Genomic DNA, 25,062 nt, shown 5'->3' on the forward strand with positions numbered 1-25,062 from the left:
CACTCAAGTGCAAAAATATTAATGCTGCTACAGTCCCTCATTAATACAACTGAAGTGGTTTACCTTCTGCAAGGCCTGCAAACACTTGCTAATAGTGAGGACCAAATAACATAGAGTATTAAGCAAAAGGAAGATGAACTTGCTGCATGGAACTATGCCTACATGGATTAATCTTCTAGAAGTTCTACACGATTCATTTTTTTTCTAAGCTAATAAATAAATATATTTAATAAAAAAGCAAGCTTTGAATATCCACTTTCAGACAAATACCTTGGGTTTTGGTGTACCTGTCTCCACCCAAGACTATGTGAATGTGCTACTTTCCAATAGTTTTGTGGTATGAGAAAACTACTAGGAACAAAAAGGATCTCTAAAAACTGTGCAGACTAACCTGGCTGTTCAAGAAGGGTCAACTTTATATCTGGCTACCCAGGATAGTGTCCAGGCAGGTTTTGAGAACCTCTGAGAACTTCACAGTCCTCTGGGCAACCCTATGCCAGCGCCTGACCACCCTCATGATAACAAATGAGTCTTGTCTTATGTTTAAAGGGAATTTCCTGGTGTTCTGACGTTTGCCCACTGCCACTTCTATCACGGGGCACCAACACGAAGAGTCTGGCACCCTCATTCTGTTCATTCAGGTCATTTGCACACACTGAAGAGATGCCCCTGCCCCTTTTCCTCTGCAAGATGAGCAGTTCCAGTTCTCTCAGCCTTTCCACACGCAAGAGATACTCCAGCCCCTTCACCGTGTTTGGCCTGGCACGGGACTCCGCAGGGCCGAGTGGCGGGGAAGCAGCTGCCTCTCCTCCCTTGCCGCTCACGCTGCACCAGCCACTGTCGCTGCTGCCCCGCAGAACAGAGCTCGTGTGAGGCAGCAGGTGTCTGGCGGGCTGAGACCATCATTCCTGCGCCGAGAGGGGCAGGGCAGGGATGGGCTGGGCTGGACAGGGCACGGCTGGGCGTAGAAAGGCCGGGCTGGACAAGGAGGGCAGGCTTGGGGTGCACAGAGCAGGGCTGAGATGGCTCTACAGGGCAGGGCTAGTCAGGGCAACGCTGAAGAGGGCAGGGCGGGACAAGAGCAGGGCAGAGATGGGGAGAATAGGGCAAGGCTTGCCAGCGCTGGCCAGGGCTGGCGGGGCAAGGACGAGCTGCGCTGGTCAGGAAGGCTGGGCAGGGCAGGTCGGGTCTGGCCTGGGAACGGAGGGCAGGACGGCACCGGCACGCTGATGCCCGCCCGGCGCCCCAGAGCAGCCCCGCTGGCCGCCGGCACATGGCCACCCCGAGACGCGGGCGTGCCCCGCCCGGCGCACCTCACCGTGTATCCCCGCTCCAGCTCGCTCTCCTCATATCGGAAGGATGGGATGAACACCTCCATACCGAGTCCCCTCAGCGCGGCGGCAGCACCGCCGCCATCGGCGCGCCGGTCACGTGATCCTCCGCACGTGACAGGGGCGGGGCGGGAGCCGCGCTCGGCCCCGCCCCCCGCGCCCCCTCCGCTGCCGGGATGAGGCGGGAGCAGCTTCCTCTGCAAAAAAACGTGGAATAAAACAAACGGTGCTCGACAGCATCGGCTTCTGGTTCAGCCAGAGCTGCAGCACTACTGTGGAGTACACAAAAAACGGAGGGAAAAAATTTAATTTCCAAAGGGACGAATTTATCCAGTCCTACATTCACACAGCAGCTCAAACCTGAATTACAGAATCGTTAGGATTGGAAGGGACCTCGGGAGATCATGCTGACCAATCCCATGCCAAGGCAGGGTCACAGGAAGACATCCAGATGGGTTTGGAGAGAGGGAGAGAGCAAGACTCCAGGCCACCTGGGCAACCTGTTCCAGTGCTCTGTCATTCTTGGTCTAAAGTTCCTCAGGTTGAGGTGGAATTTCTTGTGTTTTAGTTTATGGCCATTACTTCTCATACTATCACTGGGCAATACCGCAAAGAATCTGGCACCATCCTCTTGGTGTCTGCCTTTGAGATATTTATATGCTATGCTGAGATCCTCTCTGTCTTCTCCAGACTGAACAGGCTGAGCTCCCACAATCTCTCCCCATAAGAGATGCTCCAGATCCCTCATTATTTTTGTGGCCTCTACCAGATCCTCTTTAGTAGTACCTTGTCTTTCTTGTACCAAGACTAGAATGGAACACAACACTCCAGATGTGGTGTCACTGGAGCTCCCTCCACCTGCTGGCCACACTCTTCCCGATGCACTCCAGGACACCACTGGCCCAGCTCATGGTCAACTTGTCACCCACAAATACTCCCAGATCCTTCTCCACAGAGCTGCTTTCCAGTAGGTCAGCCCCCAACCTGTGCTGGTACTTGGGGTTATTCCTCCCTAGGTGCAGGACCTTACATTTGTCCTTAATGAACCTCATATAGTTTCTTACCACTCAACTCTGCAACCTACTAAGCCCACTGAATGGCTACACAGCCTTAATCTATGACCAGGTCAGTCAACAAAAATATACAGCACCTTCAGTAACCTCATTGTGAACAGACATGAAATTACGAAGGGGAAAAAAATGTGGTGCTCAGGAAAGTTGCCTGTGTTGTGTGTGCTCCCAAGAAGACACCTCTTTGTTATTTAGCAGAAAAGTGTAGATGATTTTTAACCACAGGAGAAATTAAGTAAGACTCCAAAATAAGCAGCTGTTTTTACAGCTTAAAGTGTAATGGAGGCAGAAACAGAAGGGGTAATACCAAGTATATTTAGAAGGTCATGCTGTTGGCACAGGCAGATGCTTTGACTTCACACAAATTTGCTAACTCCAATATTCAAACCATTTGGAAGCACTGCAAAATGTCAACAAACTGCTACTGTATTAGACAGTTATATCTTAAAACTCACCTTGTGAGTCTGGAGAGTCTCAGGAACTACCTGAGACAACCTCAGACTCTCACTGACCTTTTAGAGTAGCTGCCATGATAAATCCATGACCATAGAGGGTTTGATCTTCATAAGTAGATTCAAGTATGAAAACATACCTCAAAAAATGGCAGAAAACAAATTTATCTGATGTCTGTGGTTTATGCTATCAGCTTTTCGAAATTTCTTTTGAAAGCTAACTTGTTTCCTTCTAGATTAATAGCACTGGGCAGTGGGTGAACATTACAAGCTCCTTTTACCTCGATTTCTCTTTATTTTACTGAAAGGTAAATTTAATTATATTTTACTCTAAGCAAAGAACTGTGACCTTGAAGGATGCAATACAAAGTAAACATCATTTGATTGAAACCAAGACTTAAGCAAATAAATACTATTTTACTTTGCTAAACTAAAGCGAAGTAACAAACCAAAATTTTTTTTAAATTACCTGAAATCAAAGCCAGATATTCCTCAAGCATCTGTTCGTGCACAACACTGCTCCTGGGCCGGCGTCCTCAACTGACAACCAGCAGGACAGTCCCAGCACCGCTCTGGGGTAGTAGTGGCAAGAGCAGTGTTTCCAGCCCCCATGTACTCTCCACCATGCCCTTTGACTGAAAGGTGTGTACAAAATCCCATTCTGCCACAAAGCACCCTCTGATAAAGACATTACAATAATCCCAAGGGAAGACTAACCATTTAGTAATAGTCTTATCACTCTAGTAAGTGAGAGCATACTAGGTAAATAAGTACCATGTCATCATTACTGTTACTTTCTGGTTAAGAATCCAGTCTTTAGGCGTTGTTTCTGTTCTCCCCCCAATTAAAAACAGAGGGATAACTCTTAGGACACCACTTATGCCATAATACATTTAGAATTTCATAGGAGCACTTTTTTTGGCTGTTTGCAACCTAGAGAGCAGTAATTTTGAAAACTTACTTTTCTCTTTAATATCATATAACTTATTAACAAAGAAAAGATTTCAACATTAATCTGGTTTCAAATTCAATAAAAAATAATGGAACTTTTGACTCTTTGCCAAGAGGAACAAGGAATATTACATGGTGAGCTGATTTCAAATATGCCAATATGTTTTGGAATGTTAAATACTTCATTTACACAATATATCATCATTAGTTGGCTAATCTTTAAAGTTACATCTGAAGAAAAAAAAAGGATTTTTCCCCATGGCTGGCTGGCCAAGGATTGTCTTTCTGTCTAACACACTGAGGATCAAAAATTTAAGAAACATTAGTTCACAGAATGCATCAAAATGTGTTCAAAACCATCCAGGTCTTTGAAAGCTAACTGCACAGATGCTACAGTGCTTCCCACAAAAAACAAAACAAGGTGAATACAGCTTCAAATGTAGCTTGACTTGAACTGGCATAATGTGTATTAAATGATGTTAGTAATCCTAAAAGCAAAACTGTAGAATAGTTGAAGTCTACTGGTAACAGTGACATAAACTGTCTTCAAATTCATCTGTTGAACAGACTCCAAAGTACTCTAGGACGTGTTGGTCTTCAGTGCTAGGTGTTGTTGCAGGCATCAGCATCTTGGGTTATATTCTTAAATTACCTTGATCCAGAATGCGAAATAAAGTAATAATATAATCCCTCCAACTGTAACCCTTTACTGTCATTAGATTCCACCTAACCTTCCATGATTGCAGAAAACTAGGAAACCTCAATCCACCCCTTTGCTGGCCATTTCTGTTTCTTTTTTTTCCAAAATAATCACTATGCAATTGTTCTACAGGGAGGGGGAATTCAGCATGTGTCATGTTAGAATGATTCACAGGAGAGAAAAAGGAACAATTACAGGTGAATCTGAAAGATCACTTTCCACTAATTCTCACAATTCAAGGACTTTCTGAATGGCTAGTTTTCAGAGTAGAAGGCAAAGAAACCCATACAAAAATTCTAAACTAAGAATAAGTGATAAGTAAAATACACATCAAAAGAAGAGGTCAGATCAAAAAATGACAGTCCTTAATTAGATCACAACCTAAGTTTGTCATTTTTTTCAATTGCTACAAAACTCGTTTTAAGTCAACTCACAAAATTCAAGCACAGATATGTGGTTTATCTCTGGTCTTTTCTTGTCCTTCCATTTCCATTGCATATTTCTTTAACTTTAGTTTGCATGTGAATATCCTGCTAGGACAGGTCTGCCTATGCTACTTTGTGTACTCATCTTTCTTAGTGACAGAAAAAAGATTTGGATTATTTTATACCTCTTCCCTTTGTTAATAATTTCCTCACTGATCTGAGGTGGAGGAGGGGAAGGAATGACTTTACCAGTAAAGTCAAAAGATTACTAGCAAGTCACTACCATTGCAATTACTACCATTGATTCAACTGGGGAAGACAAGAATTTTTTAAAAAGGAAGAATTGTCTTAGCAGGTAACAACATTCTGAACAACCTGAAAATTCAGCTTCCCAACCTGTTAAAATATTGCTCTTTTTTCTCACGTTTGTAAAGGACTCATATTTTGCTACAAATTAAGATTATTACATAGCCTGTTCTACTCTAAAGTGGAAGGAGAGAAAAAAACCCAAAGGGTTTCTTTTCTTATCTGTTTTTCCTTAATACAATAATGTCATCGTACACATCATTTTAGTGGATGTTGGCTGTTCACTTAAATGTGCAGGATCTACCAGCCAGCAACTCATCTCCACAATTTGAAAGAAACTGACATATTTGGGGCATAAACTCCAGAGATGCTGAAACAAACTCCCATATCAGGTTTTCAGAGGGAAATAACTTAGGGGAGGTAGAAGAAAGAATAATTGATAGGGAAGCAGAATATTCTCTTTTAAAAAGGACAGTGATGAAAGAATTACAGACTTACTGTACACTGAATATCAGTTTAAGAAAGAAATAACAATGTCTTCAATTTGAGCTACTTTATGTCAGATGAATTTAGCTTAAAAAGGGCCATGGACATGATGAATAGAAGAATTTGTTGCAAATATCTGCATTCTATTTTAACCTAAAAGGTAAATTATAATTCAGTAACACCTTGTCTTTCACACATTATTCCAAATGCAGTTCATAATTTTGCAAACATTTATTTATTGCTCATGCTCATAGTTCTTCAGTGGTAATTGCCTTTTAGTTTCAATGAAATATACACATAAATTTAGAATAATATCTAGTTGCGAGGTCCACAGAGTTCAGTAATACCTCCATTCACTTGGGTTGAGAAATATCTGCTAATATGGACATTATTCGCACAGAGAGACAGTAACCAAACTTCCAATCTTTACAATGAAGGGGAATATTAGCAAAATAAATTTCCAGATGACAAGATATTCTGAGTTGAAAGGGACCCACAAAGATCATCAAGTCCAACTCTTAAATGAATCACCCATCTGGGACTTGAACACGGAACCTTGGCACTATCAGCCAGCTGAGCCAATTTCAGGATCATTAACAGCTTCTTGAAACAAGAGTTTTATTCTTCCCAAATGTGACAGCTGATATGGATCTTCTGTTCAAGCTAACTTTGTGATGCAAAGAAAACCCTAAAATCTTTTGTATTAAAAGCCAACCCAGTGTGACAGTGAACTCCAGAAATGCCATTATCTTTTTGTTCCCCAAAAGACTTCTGTTTTAAGAAAAAACTTGCACAACTCATTCTTGTTTTCAGTTGACTGGTATAGATGGCCACACTAATCCTTGCTAGCAGACTTTCTCATTCTCTTGTCACAAAGAAAAGAAAACTGATCCATCATTCAAATGAATTCTAACCCTGATAGAAGCAAAAAGAGATCAAGAGCTAAGAAAGCTGGACAAACCACTTACAGAAAAAAAGATTGTGAAAGGATATATTCACCCATTTTGACCTCTGCTTGTCCAAACGGAGTCTTTTAGTTCTGAAAATACCATTTTCAGTGTGAGTGGTATATATCTGAAGTTTAACACTTAGCTGCTGCTCACTTTTCATTAGCAGCAAACAAGCCAACATTATGTACATTGTAACACTTAACAGAGGGTTATGCCTAGATCAGTTTCTTCATCATAAGCATCCTGCATAATTGACCTCCTCAAAAGGCAGTTTTAAGATCAATGACTGAACAAATACTGATGCATAACGTATTACTACATTAAGGTTTTAGCATTTAACCACTTAAAAATAAGCTTGATTTACACTTGATAAATTTTGGTGGGGGTTTCTCTGTTCTAGTTTCCTTGAAAACTCCTAGAAATACTGAGTCAAGAGAGGCACGTAGAGAAACAATAGCAAACACTAATCTGTCAAGTTTATACTAACTTCATTGTAAAAATAGAGTATGACCTTCCAATTGAAAGCTGAATGGAGGTTTTCATTCTGCTCAGAAATGCTATTATGTGTTTATTTATATTTGACTCCAAACAATACAAATTCATGGCTTTATCCTGCACTCTTATGATTAGCTGAAAGCTAATCAACAGATTCTCTTGGTTTTTTATGTGATTAATATTTGCCTAAGATTGGTTAACATTAATACCTTCCATTAATACTAATATATCAACAAGCTCAGTATGTCATTAAAATGACAGGACAGCACATCTTATATTGTGTATTTCAGAAAAATGTTTACCTGCTCTGATTTCTTGCAAAATGTTTAACCAGTCCCCCCTTCAAATGTATTTTCAATTCAAGAAAATCCAAACAATGCTGGATCTTACAACCAACAGGCACTCAGCTGAATTACCTACTTTTCTTGCAAGATTTTTTTTATTATTTTTGTATCCTGAGACCACTGAATACAATTGATGCAATGTATCAGTCCAGTAAGACATCAATATTTGACCATGCAGGTGATTTTAACTCTGCAGCAGTTTTGTATACATTTGAAAGAGATTTCAGTTTCCACCTGTCTATTGCCCAAACCCTGTGAGTACTACCCCTATGAGTACTAACACAGCAGACTTTGCCAAGGCAGTGATAACTTTAAGTGAAAAGAATACCTGCAATGAAGAGACTCAGAATTAAAAACCAGAACAGCTTACAACTGATAATTGTTTGTGGATCTTTAATACCTTCTCTAGAGCTTTTTGCTAAATGTTTGGTTTGCCCTGGATACATCTTAATTTGTTCTAAATGGTACTCCTAAGAACACCAGTAAGTATCTACAGACACAAGCCCAGAGTGTTTAATGTTTCACAAGGTACATCCCTTTATTACTGTAATCACAAAAACATGATTTTGTACAGGAATGTTTAAGTGAACATTAATCAATGCAATTAAATTTGTTTCATAAAGATCACAGAACAATGTTTTGTAGAGAACAAAAATATCAGCTTTCTGGCCTTGCAGTGCACATTTTAGTGCAAGTATTAAGACACAATAGTGTTCAATTCAGCAATGTCTTGCAGAACATCATGCCACAGTCCACTTCAAAGAGGGTCAGGACATGCAGCTTGTTAATAAAATGCTGTGGTATATTAAAAAAAGCCACGTGTTAATTCATAAAATATATAGTGGTTTATTTGGATGATTTAAAGTGATTTCATTGTGGAATTTAGTTTTATCCAGGACAAACATCCAGAGTGTCTTGTCGTTTGGAATATTCTTCCTTTAGGCAATGGCTTTGGCTTCAGGTAGGAATGCCTCCCAGTATTTTATTAGCTTGAAGAGAAGGAAAAATCACTCATTAAGTACTAAATGTTGGAAAACGCAACGTATACCTACCTCCTCTTGCAGTAAAATTGCCTCCACTAGGCAAAGTAATAACACAGGTACTTATTTCATTAGTATTTTTATATAGTGCAAGAAAAAACACTAGTAATAAATATACAAATCTGCTCATAGCTATAGATATATTGCCATATGTTGAATACAATGTTATAGAATACAATTATACATATATTTTTAAAAGATCAGTCACTTATTCTGAACGGTAAAGATACTGGGTTTTTGATTTTTTTAAATTAAAGCTGGAGGGTTATAATCCTGCCAGAAGCAGAAGAAAGAGCCCAGACTTTTTCTAGTAACAAGGCCTACTTCTCAGACATTGAAAATTGTTTTAACTGTTTCAAATATTCAATAATATTTTGTACTTTTTAAAAAGAGCAATAAATATTTAAGAATCTGATTACATATTAAGAATCTGATACATACGATTACAATTTACTCCAATCTCTAAGTGAAAGTACTAATTCCGTTTGAGAAGATGACAAGACCCTCTGCTTGCCCATATCCTTAAGGTAGCTTCTCCGTTGCTTCCCTGAATTACAGTTCTGCAACAGCTGGGAAACCGCAATCATCATGTCATTCGCCAATACAGTACAGATTAATAGTTCTTAATGCTTTAGAAAATGCTGTGCTTAAAGCCCGTATTTTTCTAGCTAATCTAATATGGAAAGTATTATTTATTAACTTGTACGAAACTTAAAATTTATCTTACCTGCTGTTGTGTTTGCACTAACGATTCTAAGTACTCGATAATAACAGTTTTAAAGTCTTTCACTCGCTCCTTCTGTTAATAAATAAATTATGGCACATTAACTTCTTAAAAATTTTACTTGTAATGTCAATATTATCTACAGTAGAACTGTCATTTACTTGGACAAAATTATACATGCCTCAAATCTTCCCACTTCCTTGCGAATGGTTTTGGAGATCTGTTCAAAATCTTTTTCCCCTTGTTGAACTTTTGTCTCCCACTGGCAAAGGAAAGACATACAGAGGTAAGATTTTGTGTTGTCCATTCAGTCTACATGTACCTGAACTTTTTTAGCACATTTAGTCACTTAAGAGCTAAAAGGACCTATTTGATTGTTTTGGCCTATTTAAAAGAAAATCTTACAATAACAATTTCATGTTACAGTATGCCATCAGATCAGTTACAACAAAGGTATCTTTAAGGCAATGCTCTCCGTAGATAAAATGTAAAAATATCTTAAGAACATGTAGCAACATTTAAAATATACTCTTCAGAAAATGAAACAATACTATTCCCTTTACAAACTTCATAAAGGAAGCTAAACCTGTCCAAACAAGCTTGGAAGAGTCTCAAGTTAGTTCCCCATATATTTCTAATTCCACAAGAGATGAGTAAATCTTCATCTCTGCCTCTGGTCAAGTATTTGATTATCGCTATCATATTTGTTGCAAATGACAAGCTACTGAGGATGCGTTTATTTGCTTTCCAGATCACAAGCCTTCTTTTTCAGTGGCAACTGTTTTAATAGAAATCTGGAGTAGAAACATTACTGCAGGTAAGAATATCACTAGAGAAAAAATTCAGAGGAAGATGTTTCTAATGGCATTTTGCTTTATTGGGAGCATAGCATTCAGGTAACAGTATATGACACTAGGATGTTTCTCCTTAGTTTCTGTGAAAAGAAATCCAGCTAGATGAAGAAGGGGCGATCAGCACCAACATCGTTGTGTAACTGCTTTTACACACCTATTACATTGTTTAATTTAAGCTAGTGGCGACGATAAACTGAGAGCTCCACAGGGGGCCAGCAGTTCTTTGAAATGCAACTGTATCTGTTTATCTCAACATATTAACAGAGAACAAATACATCAGTTACATTTATCTTCATCAGAAAAAAAGCAGTAGAGAGCAACATGTTTCAATGTAGCATCTTTCAGTCAGCAATCCAGCGGTTCACAAAAAAAGCATTTTGTGACGCAGCATCAAATTTCTACTGTGATATGAGAAAACACCTTCTGTGTTCCAATAAACATCTTATTCACAGTCCCCTGACTGCCCTTTTAGATATACATTCTGAAGCTATTTAGTAAGTCATAATACTATCTTCTCCATGGAAGATTGCCTGAAGAGCTGGCGAATAACTGAAATAGTACAAAACACAGCTAAGGAAAAGTAGATTAGGAGGGCCCATACCTTCCTACCGTTTCCAGAGGTGCCTGAGAATTCTGTGAAAGCTTCTACAGGCCTAATGAATTTCAGTTTTATCATGCTCAAATCCCAGATCCTATGTAAATTATCACTGGGTGACAATTTGCCACTTTATAGTATCTGACAAGGAGAAATTTCTCATTCAATAAGGTATCTCTAGGACTGTCCTTTATCCCTTTATCCACACAAACCAACCAAGTCGTGGATGATGCTCAAGCCGCTTAGGCTTCCACTTTGCAATTTCTCTGCCAGAGGGCCCACTATTACCAAATTCAGCAACTCTGAACACATTTCAGTAGCAGTGAGAACTTTCAATTGGCACATTTAAACTGTAGATTTACTAAAATGTTCTCTAATTATCCAATAATGCAGGAAAAATAATTCATTCAGAAAAAACCAATTACTTTAATACTGGGACTGGGAAAGGATCACTATTTCTCACTATCAGTAATCAGGAAATTCAATTGTGCATGGATGGATGACATCAGGAGAGGCAATCAACAAGAATGTGGTCCCACAAGAGTAACTATAGGTTTTCCCAGAAAACAAAGGACATTTTTAGGGAATAGAAAATCAAGTTAATTAGTTATTTCAATACCCTATGTGAAATATACCAAAAGGCAAAAAGAACAAAGAAGCATGTGGTTAGTGACCAATGAGGAAGCCAAACAAAGCAACTGTGTAAAAGAGCTTGAAATCTGCAATAACGTTCTTCCATTATTTAATGGGAGAGCACTAGAGCATACTTAGAATGCATTAGTGTTAAATAATTAAGTTGTCCTACCTCTTCAATTTCCTTAGTGAAGCATGATAGAAAAAGTGTATAAATTATGACACTTCAACATGTAAGATTTATTTTTACTGAAATTACACCATATATACATGCACATATATATGGGTAGAAAAGCTGCATATTTAAACAAAACATGGGAATAGTTCTCTATTAGTTGTCTTTGCTGGATTTACCCAAGTCATCTTAGCTTTAGAAACCAAGAGATGTTCCTCTGCCTATCCAAGTGAGCTGTTAACAGTTAAAAGCATTAACTTGTCCATGTTCCCTCCCTCCAATCTCCCAGACTCTGTAGAAACAGTATTAACTGTCTTACAGATCCTACTGAGAGTAAAAATTGTACACATTTAGTGTTTTCAGTAAATTCCTTTTAAAAATCTCTGTAAATATGGGAAACAGCAAGTAAGTGATTTGTAAACAAAAATGGTATAAAGCAGCATTAATGCAAAATGAATGAGCCAAAGCAGAAAGGCTAACCTCCAAAAAAATGTTTGATAACATTACCTCTTTTATCTCATCTTTAGCTTGTTGTAATTTATCAGGTTTGTTGGCAAGCTGGAGTTTTGCTTCAGCTTCACGTTTTTTTTGTAAAGTGACCTGAGCATCTTGCCACTTCTGCCAGCATTTCATTCGATGGTCAAACACACCCTATGAGAACAGACAAACTTATTAAACAACTGGAATTGTCAGAGCTATCTATATTCCCAGTAGGAAAAAATAATTGTAGGATAAAACTGGAACAAGCAGTATACTCAGAGAAACCTTAGTGTGTCTACCATGCACTGCATTTCACTTGACATGCCTGCACAGTTCAATACCCTCCACAAATAACAGGCTATTCAAGAACCCTTTTCAGAGCAGACACTTCAGTGCTCCAAATCATTTTATACCCCTCATTTTATCAAGACACTACAAAAACACCCATTTTGATGTGCTCTGTTATGCAGACAGTTCTCTAAATGCAGATACTAGCAAACTGTTCATGCATATGGACTACATGCATTTTCAGCAACACGTTTATGTTAGCAATGCACTAAGGCAGCTGAAGTACACGTACCAAGAAATTTTTTTATATATATATATATATATTTATATTTATATATTTATATATTTTTATATATATATATTTCCAGCAACCTGGCAAGTTCAAAGGTGTTTCTGGACAGAATTCAAAGATACCCATTCTCATGTCTAATCCTAATCATGCTGTGCAGCATAGCTTACACTTAAATAGAATCTTTTATTTTTTTCTTTAATGAGATGTAGATTCACAAATTGCATTTTTTTCTTATTTAAAGACATTACTGGCTATCTACCAAATATAGAATACAAAATTATGTTCTTCCACATTTATGCATGCTTACTGTAACAGTAAGTAATCTGAAATAAACAGGTGTAATATGCTTAGACTCAGCAGAGTACAGTATCCCCAAATACTGTACACAATCAGTATTGCTCAAAGTAGATTTGCACTTTCTCTGAATCTTACCACTCCATTCACATTTTCAATCACAGCCATTTTTATCATTGGAATAACTCAGGAATGCTTTCACTTTACTATGCTAGAACATCAGGCAAAAACTTAATTGTGTTACATGAGCAAATGCACACATTCATTTACCCATAACCTATAAGCTGAAGAATGGGACTTTAAACACTTAATCAGTATTTTTCCTAGTAGTACTCACTTTTACTGCAGCAATCAGACGAATGTAATCACCAAGCAGTTCTGAGAACACATAGAAATCTGCAAAAGCTTGTTCCTGATGCAACTGATCTATCTTCTCCTCAACCTCTGCAAGCTGAGACAAAGCTCTAGATAGAGCAGTGTGGTCCTCTGAGTTACCTAACATGGCAGCGCTTTTAGCAAAGGCAGCGGTGTTGGCTGAAAGCTCTGAAACACAGGAGTAATGTTCAGCACGATTGTTAATTTAATTAACTTGTTATATTACTCTGCAGTATAAATCAGTGGAGCAGAGATTTAACTTAACTGAAAAGAAGCTACAGATCAGGGGAAGATACACAAGGACATCACAACAAAGCCATGTTTAAGAGAAAGACTCCTGTGCAAAACAACTCTCAATCAGTAAATGCTTTGCCAAGTCTGTTAATGTCATGCTTACTCTGTCCAGAAAAAGACAAGAAAAAAAGTTGCTTCAGTATTATCCAGTTGCCTACTTCAGAGAAAATGCAAACCTACAAAATAAAAGCCAAGTCACCTACAGAGCAAATTTTCAGAACAATTTTAACAGGTTTACAGCACATTTTTTCTATTGAATTCAGCATGGAAAAAAACCCAACCTTCTCAGAAACTCACCACTCCCATGAGTGGAATTTATTTCTTTTGGCCTGTTTTATTGACTTTAAGTAACTCTTCTGTGTGCAAACTGTAATGTATTGTCACATTCTGATCTACCTTAAAAAACAAAAACAAAAAAACAAAAACAAACAAACAAACAAACAAAACCCCCACACAAACAAAAAAAAAAACACAAAAACCAAAAAACGGACACACACCACAAAACAACCCTCACATATCAGCATCTGTGAAAATGAAGTTTTGAGCTAATTTATTAACAAATACTGGTGCAATTGTTCCAAATTCCACGTAAAAAATCCTGTACAAAGTTTAGTTCCACAAAGGATCTTTGAACAAATGTTTGGTCCAAATTACTTCAGGTTAGTTTGCAACTTTGCTGCTCCTGCAGAACCATCAGAACCCCAGAAGTGATTGCAGAAGGAAGCTGTCTTCGGATATTTAAAACCTTTACAATTTAAACACAGCTCTTAGGAAAAACCCAATGAACCAACAGTTCTTAAAATCTGTAAGGTGTCAAATCAAATGTTAATAAAGATTTCTATTTTCCATTACTTACTAAATACTCCATAGCCTTGAGGATAAGTGGCTAAAAATATTTTTGTTGCAGAGAGTAATTCTTGATTAGAATTATGAGAAAGCAACTTAGGATGTTTTCAAGTATTTTTGGAAATTGTCAAAGGTGACACCACATTTTAGCCTAATACAATATTGTCAGAAAGTACACATGGTCTTCTTGAGCTACAAATTCAAAAGTGTGGTTTGATTGAGGTTTTGTTTGGTTTGGTTTTTATTATGCTTGTTATTTTTAATAATCTGATGGAAATCCATCTCTGACAAAGACCAGCACAGGTTATTATAATATAAACTTACAGGCTTTGGTTATATCCAAAATAAACAAACAAAAAGCTGGTATTCTGTGACTACTTATCTTCCCAGGAAAGTTTACCTTAACAGTAGGTTGAGGGGATATCATTATGCAGACTAAATTAAGAATAAGAAATTCCTGTGTAAGCACTTAACTCAGCTAACATAGTAATACTGAACTAAATAACATTTAAATGGATTTATGCAGCCATTTTTTTGTTCAGGAATTACTCTTGCCATGAGACCTAAAGATAAATTTATGGATGTCTACTGTAGTAGAAACACTTGCTAGGTGTGATAATGAAACTACAAGGGGAAAAAAATACACTAGATCATTATAGTGACTCTAGGAATGACAGATACTCTGGTTTAATTTAAAGACAGGCATACAAAAATTGCAATTTAAATAGAGAAATTTAAAATAGAAGACACAATTAGGAGCACTAAAATACATTGTGTAACTATTTTAGTTAAGAGTTCTGATATGCTGAGCTCGTTTCATCACCATTTCCTAAGGTTCATGTAGAAATCAAATTACCTTTTCTATGGCAGACTAATGCTTCCACACTGGCATGAAGCTTCCTAAGTTGCTGATCCAGATTCTCAAATTGCTGCTGTTTTTCCTCAAACCACTGACAAAAGATGAAGGAGTCAAGCATTACAAATTAGATTACCAACAACATTTCTGGTTCTAAAGAAGCAAATTACCCAGGTACTTCCAGGGTGGTCAACTGATACAGCTAAGAATTCAAGCCAATAAGGAAATTAATAACCCATTTTCTACTTCTACAGCTTTAAAATGCAATTGTTGAGGCTCATTAATTCATCTCATTATTCAAGCTAAAAAATCAGCTCTTACTGCATCCGATTCATTCATCTTGATTGTCATTTTGTTGACAGCGTCGGCAGCCTTGTTCACCATCCTCAATATTCCTGCTCCACTCAGAGCCTGAGTGTTAACTGCTCTCGGCAGCTGGAATTGAATGACAAATAAGGGCAAAGGGACTGGTTAAAAGGATGGAGGTTTAACTGAGCACAAGGGGGAAAGAAAAGGATATAGTGTTTTCTTTACTCCTGTGTGTTTCAGTATAGTGGAATCTAATTTCTCAAATTTACTACTTCTACATTCTCAAGAGGAATACTTAAAAATATAGACTATTTACTTTGCTTCTACATCTTTACATTTAAATGGAACAAACAAACCACTTGTCCAAAGCTGTTATGAACTAGCCAAATGTCCTATATGGCCACCTATATGCTACAGTGAACAAACCGCCACTACAGAAACCGAAAAGCTTAGATTTACAACAAATTAGACAAAGGAAATTCTGTTGCACATTCAATGACATGCGCTGCATGCTGATAATAGAAGGTTGGTGACATTTTGTTTTCAATATAAGGCTATAAATGTATCTCAAGTATCAAGAGAACATGTTATCTGCTTAGGTACTGAGAAAACCCCAGATTTAAATTAACAAACTTTAAATTTAATTAATATTATTATTCAGGCTAGACTGAACATGCTATACAAGGTGGCCCCTATGTCAGACCATTTACCCTTCATGTGATGTTTTGTCTGTCAGCAGCATTGACAAACCCGCTGTAAGTTATCTATTGATGCTTTTGTCAGTAGGGAGGCCTCTGTGACTTATTAGTGTAACTAAGATACTGACATTAGCCAAAACACAGCTCAGTATTAGAGTGAAACCACCATGCACATTCATAAAGGATATTACGTATTTTTAAACAATATATTTAATACTGTGAAATGTACCAGATTAATAGTACAGGTGACTGAAACCCTTACTCACAAAATACCTAGCGTGGCCAGCAGCACTGACAGCATTTTCACATTATCCTACCAATACACCTCAACCTGAACTCCTAGAGGCTAGAGAGCTGTTTCCAAGTCAGCTTAATTTCAGATCTTACTTAACAATCTGTACAATCAGAACTGAAAAGACCAACTTGTTTGAGAAGTCACTGTAGAGCAAATAGCTTTTTATCACTACCACTTTAAGTTTTACCAGAGCCTGAGGCACACCATCACCTAAGTAGCCTTTGTCATTCTATCCCATGAAGAGTATGTTCCAATTGGATTTCATATAAATTTAGGGATTAAGTCTCAGTACAAAGTGAATACATTGCTTGGTAGGTTACCATATCCAAAATAAGTAAGAGAAGTTAAAAGCACGAATACCTCAGAACTTTCCAAGAACTGTCTCAAATCTGGATCCTGTAGCAAGGTTGGGTGCTTTACTGTTCGTTGTAGATACCTATTATTTTAAAAATTAAAGTATCAGCTAACACAACAGATTTAATGTACCTGACTAACATAATGCAGTGCCACACTCTCCACACCACAATGTAACATACTAAAGGTTGGGTAGTGTTTCACAACACAGTTTGTCTACAACAGAAACTCCTTAAGGTGGTGCCTGCCTAATCTATATGTTGTGGTAAAATAATATGCTTCTTACTTTAAACAGCTGAGTGAAGAGCTACTCCTTTATTAACCAGCCAGAAAAAAAAAAAAAAAAAAACACCACAACAAACCAAGCTTATTTAACATTTTTATACAGTGCAGTGGACAGACTTTTTGTTACCTCTGGCTGATTTATTTTAGAATTATAGGAAATCTTGGACAAGTGAGTTGATTATGGTCTAATACATAACTAATTATATGCTGGATAGACTAGTCTTAAACCGATTTTAGTTCTAAAAAAGTCATACAAATACAAGTAAAATTCAATGCAACTCCTTCCTTTTTGTTTCCTGCACTTCTACTTAGACCTCAAGCATAATTTTTTATCCACCCTCCCTTAAGTATGACCACCAGATTTTCATTTGCTTTTTCCTGAAGAAGGTAAGGACTGCAGTAAAACTATTTTACACATTACATTGCTCAACGTTTTTTCCTTGTTCCATACTCCGTATGAAGTACAAGTTAAGGCTAACATAGGAGTATACCAGGGATAGGACCCTTCTGTGAAAATTATACTTGAACAGTATCAGCAAGTATAAGATCCAATATCTCTTATGCCAAAATTCAGCAAGTCACATCAGTGTCATCAACGCACATCATCAGAAGCCCATTTTACTTTCAAGTGATTGAAGGTCTCTTCACCCACTTTCCTTTCACCCAATAGCTGATTTGCTATGGAACAAACACATTGCTGTAAGTGTATTAATTCCTTCAACCCAAAATGTCTACAGAAGCCGGTAATGGTAGTTTTACTTATTCAACCTCTGCAATCTTAATTTTAAGTCTGAAACAAGTTACTTATTTTTATGAATAGGTCTACTCTTCCTGTTATTAATGGGAATTATTCCATTTCTACACAAAAGTTTGACAGTTGTATAGTCTCCAGAATTCATTTAAATACAGATCACCATCACTGTGATTATAGAACCAATATAGAATACTACAAGTAATAAATAAATAAATTTTAGTTAGATACATACCTTTCTAGAGCTGCTCTTCTTTTCTCTACAAATTCAGTAGATGAAGAATCTTCTTTGCCTACTTTAACCTTGGTCATACCTTGAAGGAAACAGCATCCATTGATTTTATCACAGATAGATCATTAACATAACTGATGTGATTAGAATATAAGGCTCACTTAAGTTTACATATGTAAATCAAACTACAATGAAAAACACTATGTAGAACATAAAAAAAAATCAACACTGCATGCTGCACAGTTTTGTGGAAGTAGCTCTGTGAAATTCTCGAGTTCCTGTAACATATTAATTGAGACTAATAGGTAAGTAAAACTAGGTTAATTTGCATTTATGAAAACAAACTAAATGCTGATCAGAGTCTTACTGGCAACTCATGTAATGAAAAAGAAAACAGCTATATAAAGCAGAACACAAAACTGTCCTCAGGTTGTAAGCCTATTCACTGGTAAGCTTATTACCATTACTTTGATTCTACTATTGTTCTCTTTTAAGTTCTAAAACTTATAGTTTTTTAATTAACTAACACAAACTAACAAGCTCTGAAAATTCTGAACTGAACAGAGAATAAAATCAGCAGAATACAATGTTTGCAGGCTTAAAATGATTCCTCTGATGAAGAGTGGCAACCACTTACTGATGTGTCATGACATGGGAAATAGATTCAACAAGAGCAACAGAAGAACTCTAAAACAGTCAGATTGAAATCACAACTTTTCATGCTAAAGATCTAAATTCAGAGTTCAGCAACCTGAGTCTGATCAAAAACACCATGAAACACTGGATATCAATAATTATTCTTATTTCCTAAAAAAACGGGAATGGTATTTTATTATACAGTCCAAACATCTGATTTCTAGCTGTGGTATATTTCTTACCTGTTACTTATGTGTTTCTTCAGCTAAAAGTTTTGAGATTCTGACTATGTACTCACTGATCTGTCAGGTCAACAGTTCCCTAAATTCCTCACCCAATCTCTCCTCTGGACTTAGAAGTGTCACATAGTAATCCCTGGGGGAAACAAGCAGCAAAGCTTTACAGGAACAAGAAGGAACCCTTGACCTCTCAGTGAAGCCTTAGTTTTTCCCTACTCTGTAACATGATGAAAATAAATCTGATAAAGATTTTTTTCCAAAAGTATTCTACATGGTGTAATGTAACTAAATCCATAAATTTGTCAGTAAAATTGAGTATATCTTCAAATACAAGGATTAAAGTATTCAAGGGAAGTTGAGGTAATTCACATGCCTCATTTCTTTACATTACAGTATTACTATACAATAATATTTTACTGCAAGAAGAAGGAAATCCTATGGCTTAATAGAAAAGAGCCCTCATAATTGAACTTTGAACAGAAGTTCATAGGGAAAAATGAACACACAAACCCATCACAAATGACCCATATGAGGAATTCTTACTCCGAAATAATGACAGTTATTTCTAAATATCTTGCCAGATTTCTTTCTCTGCTAATATAAGCCTATTTAAATGCAAGTGCAAAGACTGTTTTTTGTAGACCAAGCAGCCTTTTAACCCTTCACAGGAAAAAAAAATGACATTTTCTTTAAAAATGAAAATGTGATTTTCATACACACTTATGTATGCAGTGAGTTATCTTAAAGAATGTCCAGCTCCAGTTCACAATTGACTCATTTTTATCCTTTTGTTCCTTTTGTCAGTAATTGATGGACTTGAATTTGTAGCTAAGATCTAAAATTCCAGCCCCTACCACTCATCAACGCAAGAAAACAAGCTTAAAACTCCAGGTGTTACCAACAGTGTAAAAGAATGAACAGACCAGAGACTTTTTTACAACACACACTGCATAACACTGAGTGCATTGCATTATGTGTTAAGACTTTAAACATAAACATGCATAATGTAAGGACTGTGTCATCTTACTTTTAGCTGTTTTGTGAGCTTTCTGCATTAAGACGCATTATTTCAAAGCAGACTAGAATCAATTCCTTCTTTTCTCCAGAAAAGGAAATGTACTGACTACATACTCTTGAACAGAACTAAATAACACCTGTGAAGTTCAACTTCAAAGACGGAGTTTCATGCTCTTTTGAAAATATTCTACAGAGTCTGAGTTTTCCCAACCTACCTGTAGCTTGAAGTCTACACAAGGCTTTGAAGCATCAGCCAGTGCTTGCTTGCACTGCAGTAAGTCCCACTATTTTATGGTCTTCCAGGTGTATCAATTTTTAGGCTGGTTTTGTTCAAGTGGTAGCTGAAATCCTGTCTAATCTAAATTGACTGTGAAGCAAGCACTACATTTTCATGTAAATGCACAGTGCCTTAAATGTTGTATTATCCAAAGGGCATGATCAGAAGCCTCATTCCATTTCCATAAGCCCTGTTAGTATTTGGAATTAAACTTACTTTTGTTATAGGAAAATCTGACTATTACAGAATTACCCATAACTTTTAAGAATTACCAAAAATTCAGGTCAAATTTTCAGTCTCACAGGCTTAAAAAACAGAGTGCTTTTTCCACAGAAGTAAAATCATGAATTTTCCAACCCTCCTGCTGCCTACAACTACTAAATCTACCTACCCTACTTACATGAAAACCTGCTGCTCTGATTATTTTTATAGACTAAGCTACTGAAAAGAAGTCCTGCCATTGCCTATGTATCAAACAACATTCTAGATTCAAATCACATATTTATATGAGTAACACAAAAGTCTTTAAGGGGCTTTACTGTTTCAAATATTTACCTACTTTGAAAGAACCTCTCTTACTTAGGGATCACAAAACTGAAGTAGTTTTAATGCACCAGGCATGCTTCATAGCTCACAGAGAAAGGATCTGATCCTTTATGGTATTCAAGTCAAAAGTAATTTTCTGCATTTAAACCTTGCACAATTTATGAGAGGTTTTGCATTCACCACGATCAAAAGAAACAAACAGAAGAGTCAGAGATCTGGAGTATGTATGAAGCTCTATATATTGCAGGCAGTTGATAACAGCTCAACTTAAAAATAAACTTTCTTTTAACATTCTTGTTTACATAGACTAATCAGCTCTTGAAAGCAACAGCAAAGAAAGAATCACAGATAAGAAACACAAGGCCATGCTGTACGAGATATCCTCCTCATTATCAACACTAGTCTGAGTCAGGAAGAAGCCATTACATATCTTTCCAATTTAACATGAACTGTTTGACAATACAGAACACAAAGAATATTTGGACCACCTGAGAAAAAGCAAGAAGTATTTATGCAGAAGAGTAATTTGTATTCAATATTTAAGCATCGCTTTAATGGAATTGCACTTACCTACGATACTTTTTTCTGGAGCTGGAGGCACAATATAACCAATATGCATGTATTTTGTTGCTAATTTGCTGTGCAGGCCAAGAAAATCACTGAATCTTCTTTTAACAGAGAATTCATTTTTGTGGAATATTGAAAGTGAGGTCTTAAAAAAAATAAAATTGTTGTGAATTACTGATCCATCTTAGCTACAATATGAAGTATTTCCAAATTTTTGTTGTACTACCTACCTTTGTTGTTACTCTGTATGCCATATAAGCATTCATGCCATCTCCTGTAAGAAATTTAAAATACTTATCCCAGGGGAAGGTAGTGTAATCCTGCCATACACTTTTTAGTCCAAAATATACAGTAAATCAATTTCCATTTAGATACTTAATATTTCCAAGGGAAAACTAAAGAGGAAACCATGCTAAAATCTACAAAGAGTCTTCAAGAAATAAGACAAGTCTACCATTGGAATTTCTAGGCTCAAGGAACTTACCAACTTTCTCTGGGTCTGATACATTGATTTCTATATCAAACAAATCCCCATTTGCTTCCTCTTCAATCTAGGAAAAAGAGATACCACATTTAACAAGGTAACAGACATCCATATTATGTATGGATACAAGGATCAGGATATAGAGGAAAGAGGAGAAAAAGTCAGTATATTTGTGTAATTATGAAAAAATTTCCAGTCCCAGTGTTAATATACTTTCTAACACTAACTGACTGCAACCAAGGTTCTTGTGGTGAACTTGGTAGTGCTAAGTTTACAGATGGACTCAATGATTCTAAAGGTCTTTGCAAACTAAATGGTCCTGAGATTTCAGTTTTAAGCCCTACTGCAAAAGCTTACGGTACAGCAGACTTAGGGGTCTGTTCGTTCTATCACCTACAGTGCCAGCAGATGTGGTTCACAACCACTCTCATTCGCAATGCTTCTATGTGCCTCTAATCAAAGGACAGACATTCCTTTCCATTAACAGTTTCTGAGGCAGAAGGGCTTGGGACAGGAAAAGCAACAGATAAAAAAATTTCCGATAACTTGTCTGAGTTCTGTTCTTCCAGAATTTCATAATCTTTCATGTACTATACCTAAGTTTGATAAAAAAAGAGATCTTAAGAAATGGCAGAAGGGACAGTACTAGAGCTGATGGCGGCAAAATCAGAATCAAATGCCATCACATGGTATCTGGGGAAGTAGGCATCATTAAGTCACAGGCACGTGTTGTTTGCAAAGTCTAGTAAGAGAACTCTCCAGAACGAATGACAATCAGCAATGTCCATGCTTTGACAGGAACTTAAAATGTAAATAGCAACGTTAAGACTACAATTACAGTCAGCTGTTTGCTAGCATACAGGATAATGCTAAAAACTCCTTGTTCAATTTTCCAATTAGGATCTGCTTCAGAAATACAAGTTGAAACTGTAACATGCTGTCAAAATTATTTTATATTAATAACATTTCTCCTGTATCAAGTTCACAGCTTACTCCTACACACACTTTTAAAATACCTATTCTGAAGGAACAGAACTTCTTACTCCTAATACTATGTATCTCAAATATTAATCACCTCAGTAGTGAATTCTTACAGTATTTTCATGAGTCAAATTCACACTAAACTTCTTTTGCAAAACAAACAGCAAGGTATAATGCCATGCATCAACATTTAGGAACTGGCATTTTAAAACAAGATAAAACTGAAAAATCCAAATGAAACATTTACATAGTTTAGAATTTTACAGTATACCTCTTCCCTGGATCTATCAAAAATCACTGGGGCTGTTACACTTTTCGATTCCATCCTGGGAGCTATTAATGTAGTAGGTGTTACAGGAGTGACTGCAGGAGTAGGCTCTGGCGAAAGTATTGGATCCCTCTCTGGACTGTCCAATGAAACTTCTTCTGTCGCTTCTAGATAAAGATTTTGAGTTAGTAACAAATTTCCTGAGCAACACAGAAGGATATTCATCACAAAGACAACAAAACATACACAATAAAGAATGATGATAAAATAAATAGCACCCATTTGTGCAGGATAACTTTTTCAATACATAGATAAAACCAGACACGACATTTGGGCTTGTAGTGCAGAATGGGTTAAATTAAGATCAATATTGCTTTTTTTTTTTTTAAATACTGTTCAGTAAAAAGTCTTTTAAAGTAGTAACAAGTCAATAATTTAATTCTGTAAGACATTTGTGAATACTAATTAATTTTTTTTACTACAGAAGCAGCCTTTTGTCATCACTTGTTTCATGCTCTGAACAATAGCTGATTTACCCATATCGGCTGGTAGTTAAGCAGACTAAGCCATATAACAAATGAAGCTACACAACCATTAATACACACCCACTTTTGCCAAATAGCCCACAAAATATAAAGTAGCAATATTAGCAGATGAGACATTATCTTTAGTCTCTACCTCCATTCTCCCTGGAGCTTAAAACAGCTCACCAGAAACTGATTACTTCTTTCAGACTATGGACAGTTCACCTACCTTTAAACACAATGCAAACCCCTATTCTACAAATATCACTAACTGGTTTTGACCACTGGGAAACTACACATTTCCTGGGTCTACAGAAGTTCCTGTTCTAGCTCAAATAATTGAACAATGCTGTGTTCTCACTAGACATGCATTTGCAAGAAATCCAGGTTCTTAAAAGATAACATGGACCACAGAAGAGTCATTTGATACCAAAACTGACTTTCTAATAGACCTCAAGTCCTTTCACAAGCTAGACTTTTGTGGGTAGTACCTACCAAACAGATAAAAGGCACTAAACTAAAGCTCATTCTAAACTAGAGGCACTAAACTAAAGCCAGACACTCATTCTGGTTAACAAAGTTTACTGTCATCATTTAATTTTGGAGTATATCACAGAATTGTTGAGTTTGGAAAGGATATTTTGAAATCATCTAATCCAACCTCTCTGTGCAAGCAGGGCTCTAGCTAGTGCATGTTAAACTGGACCATATCCAGATAAATTTTGAGCATCTCCAAGAAGGAGAATCCACCTCTTTCTTCGATAACCTGTGCCAATGCTTGACCACCGTCACCAACAAGGAAAAAACCCAAAAGCCAACATGACCCCCTCACCCCCACCAAAGACAAACGAAAACATAAGATTTGTCTTACGTATTATCTGATTTTCAGTGTGTAGCCATTGCCTCCTGTTCTCACTACCGAGAACACTACTAAGAAGTCAGGTTCCCTTTCCTCCATTCTCTACCATATAGTACTAATATATACTATAGGATCCTCCCGACCCCAAGCTGCTGCTCCAGGATGAACATCACTAACTTTCTCAATCTCATCTCTTATGCCATATACTTTATGGCCTCAATCATCTTCATGGCCCTGCCTTGAAATCACTCCCATCTGTCCGTGTCTCTCTTGTATAAGCTCAGACCTGGACTCAGCACTCAAAGTGTGGCTTCAGCAGGGTTGAGCCAAGGGGAATGATGAATTCCCCCAGCCAGCTGGCCTATGCTTTTCCTAATTTCAAATTACAGATTTTTATAATATTTTCAAACTAAAGTTAAAACCAAGCACCTCCTTATATTCTCCATTTTTAATATGAACAAAGAATCTACAGCCTTTCCTTGAA

At 37.1% G+C, this 25,062-nt stretch overlaps 2 protein-coding genes across 4 annotated transcripts in view; both read right to left on the reverse strand.

The window, feature by feature from the left end:
* The window catches only part of SNX24 (sorting nexin 24), a 94,315-nt gene extending 92,872 nt beyond the window's left edge, over positions 1 to 1,443 (reverse strand). Inside the window, exon 1 of one of the 3 annotated variants that reach the window (XM_040090891.2) lies at positions 1,319 to 1,443. In XM_040090891.2, the coding sequence (XP_039946825.1) occupies positions 1,319 to 1,378 (60 nt within the window). In that variant the 5' untranslated portion in view covers positions 1,379 to 1,443. Of the gene's footprint in view, positions 1 to 1,313 lie in introns of all 3 variants that reach the window. The other 2 variants (XM_040090894.2, XM_040090893.2) reach the window with 2 other exon arrangements.
* Positions 1,444 to 8,022: 6,579 nt separating this feature from the next.
* Positions 8,023 to 25,062, reverse strand: part of SNX2 (sorting nexin 2) — a 29,700-nt gene continuing 12,660 nt past the window's right edge. The window contains exons 3-15 of the mRNA XM_040089568.2: positions 23,199 to 23,362; positions 21,947 to 22,013; positions 21,693 to 21,736; positions 21,466 to 21,607; positions 18,184 to 18,262; positions 16,919 to 16,994; positions 15,578 to 15,691; positions 15,257 to 15,350; positions 13,223 to 13,428; positions 12,039 to 12,182; positions 9,456 to 9,536; positions 9,278 to 9,349; positions 8,023 to 8,499 (exon numbers count right to left, since the gene is read on the reverse strand). Coding sequence (XP_039945502.1) covers positions 8,449 to 8,499; positions 9,278 to 9,349; positions 9,456 to 9,536; positions 12,039 to 12,182; positions 13,223 to 13,428; positions 15,257 to 15,350; positions 15,578 to 15,691; positions 16,919 to 16,994; positions 18,184 to 18,262; positions 21,466 to 21,607; positions 21,693 to 21,736; positions 21,947 to 22,013; positions 23,199 to 23,362 — 1,334 coding nt within the window. The 3' untranslated portion in view covers positions 8,023 to 8,448. The remainder of the gene's footprint in view (positions 8,500 to 9,277; positions 9,350 to 9,455; positions 9,537 to 12,038; positions 12,183 to 13,222; positions 13,429 to 15,256; positions 15,351 to 15,577; positions 15,692 to 16,918; positions 16,995 to 18,183; positions 18,263 to 21,465; positions 21,608 to 21,692; positions 21,737 to 21,946; positions 22,014 to 23,198; positions 23,363 to 25,062) is intronic.

Source organism: Hirundo rustica, chromosome Z, assembly GCF_015227805.2.
Source record: "Hirundo rustica isolate bHirRus1 chromosome Z, bHirRus1.pri.v3, whole genome shotgun sequence".
NCBI classification, from domain to species: Eukaryota; Metazoa; Chordata; class Aves; order Passeriformes; family Hirundinidae; genus Hirundo; species Hirundo rustica.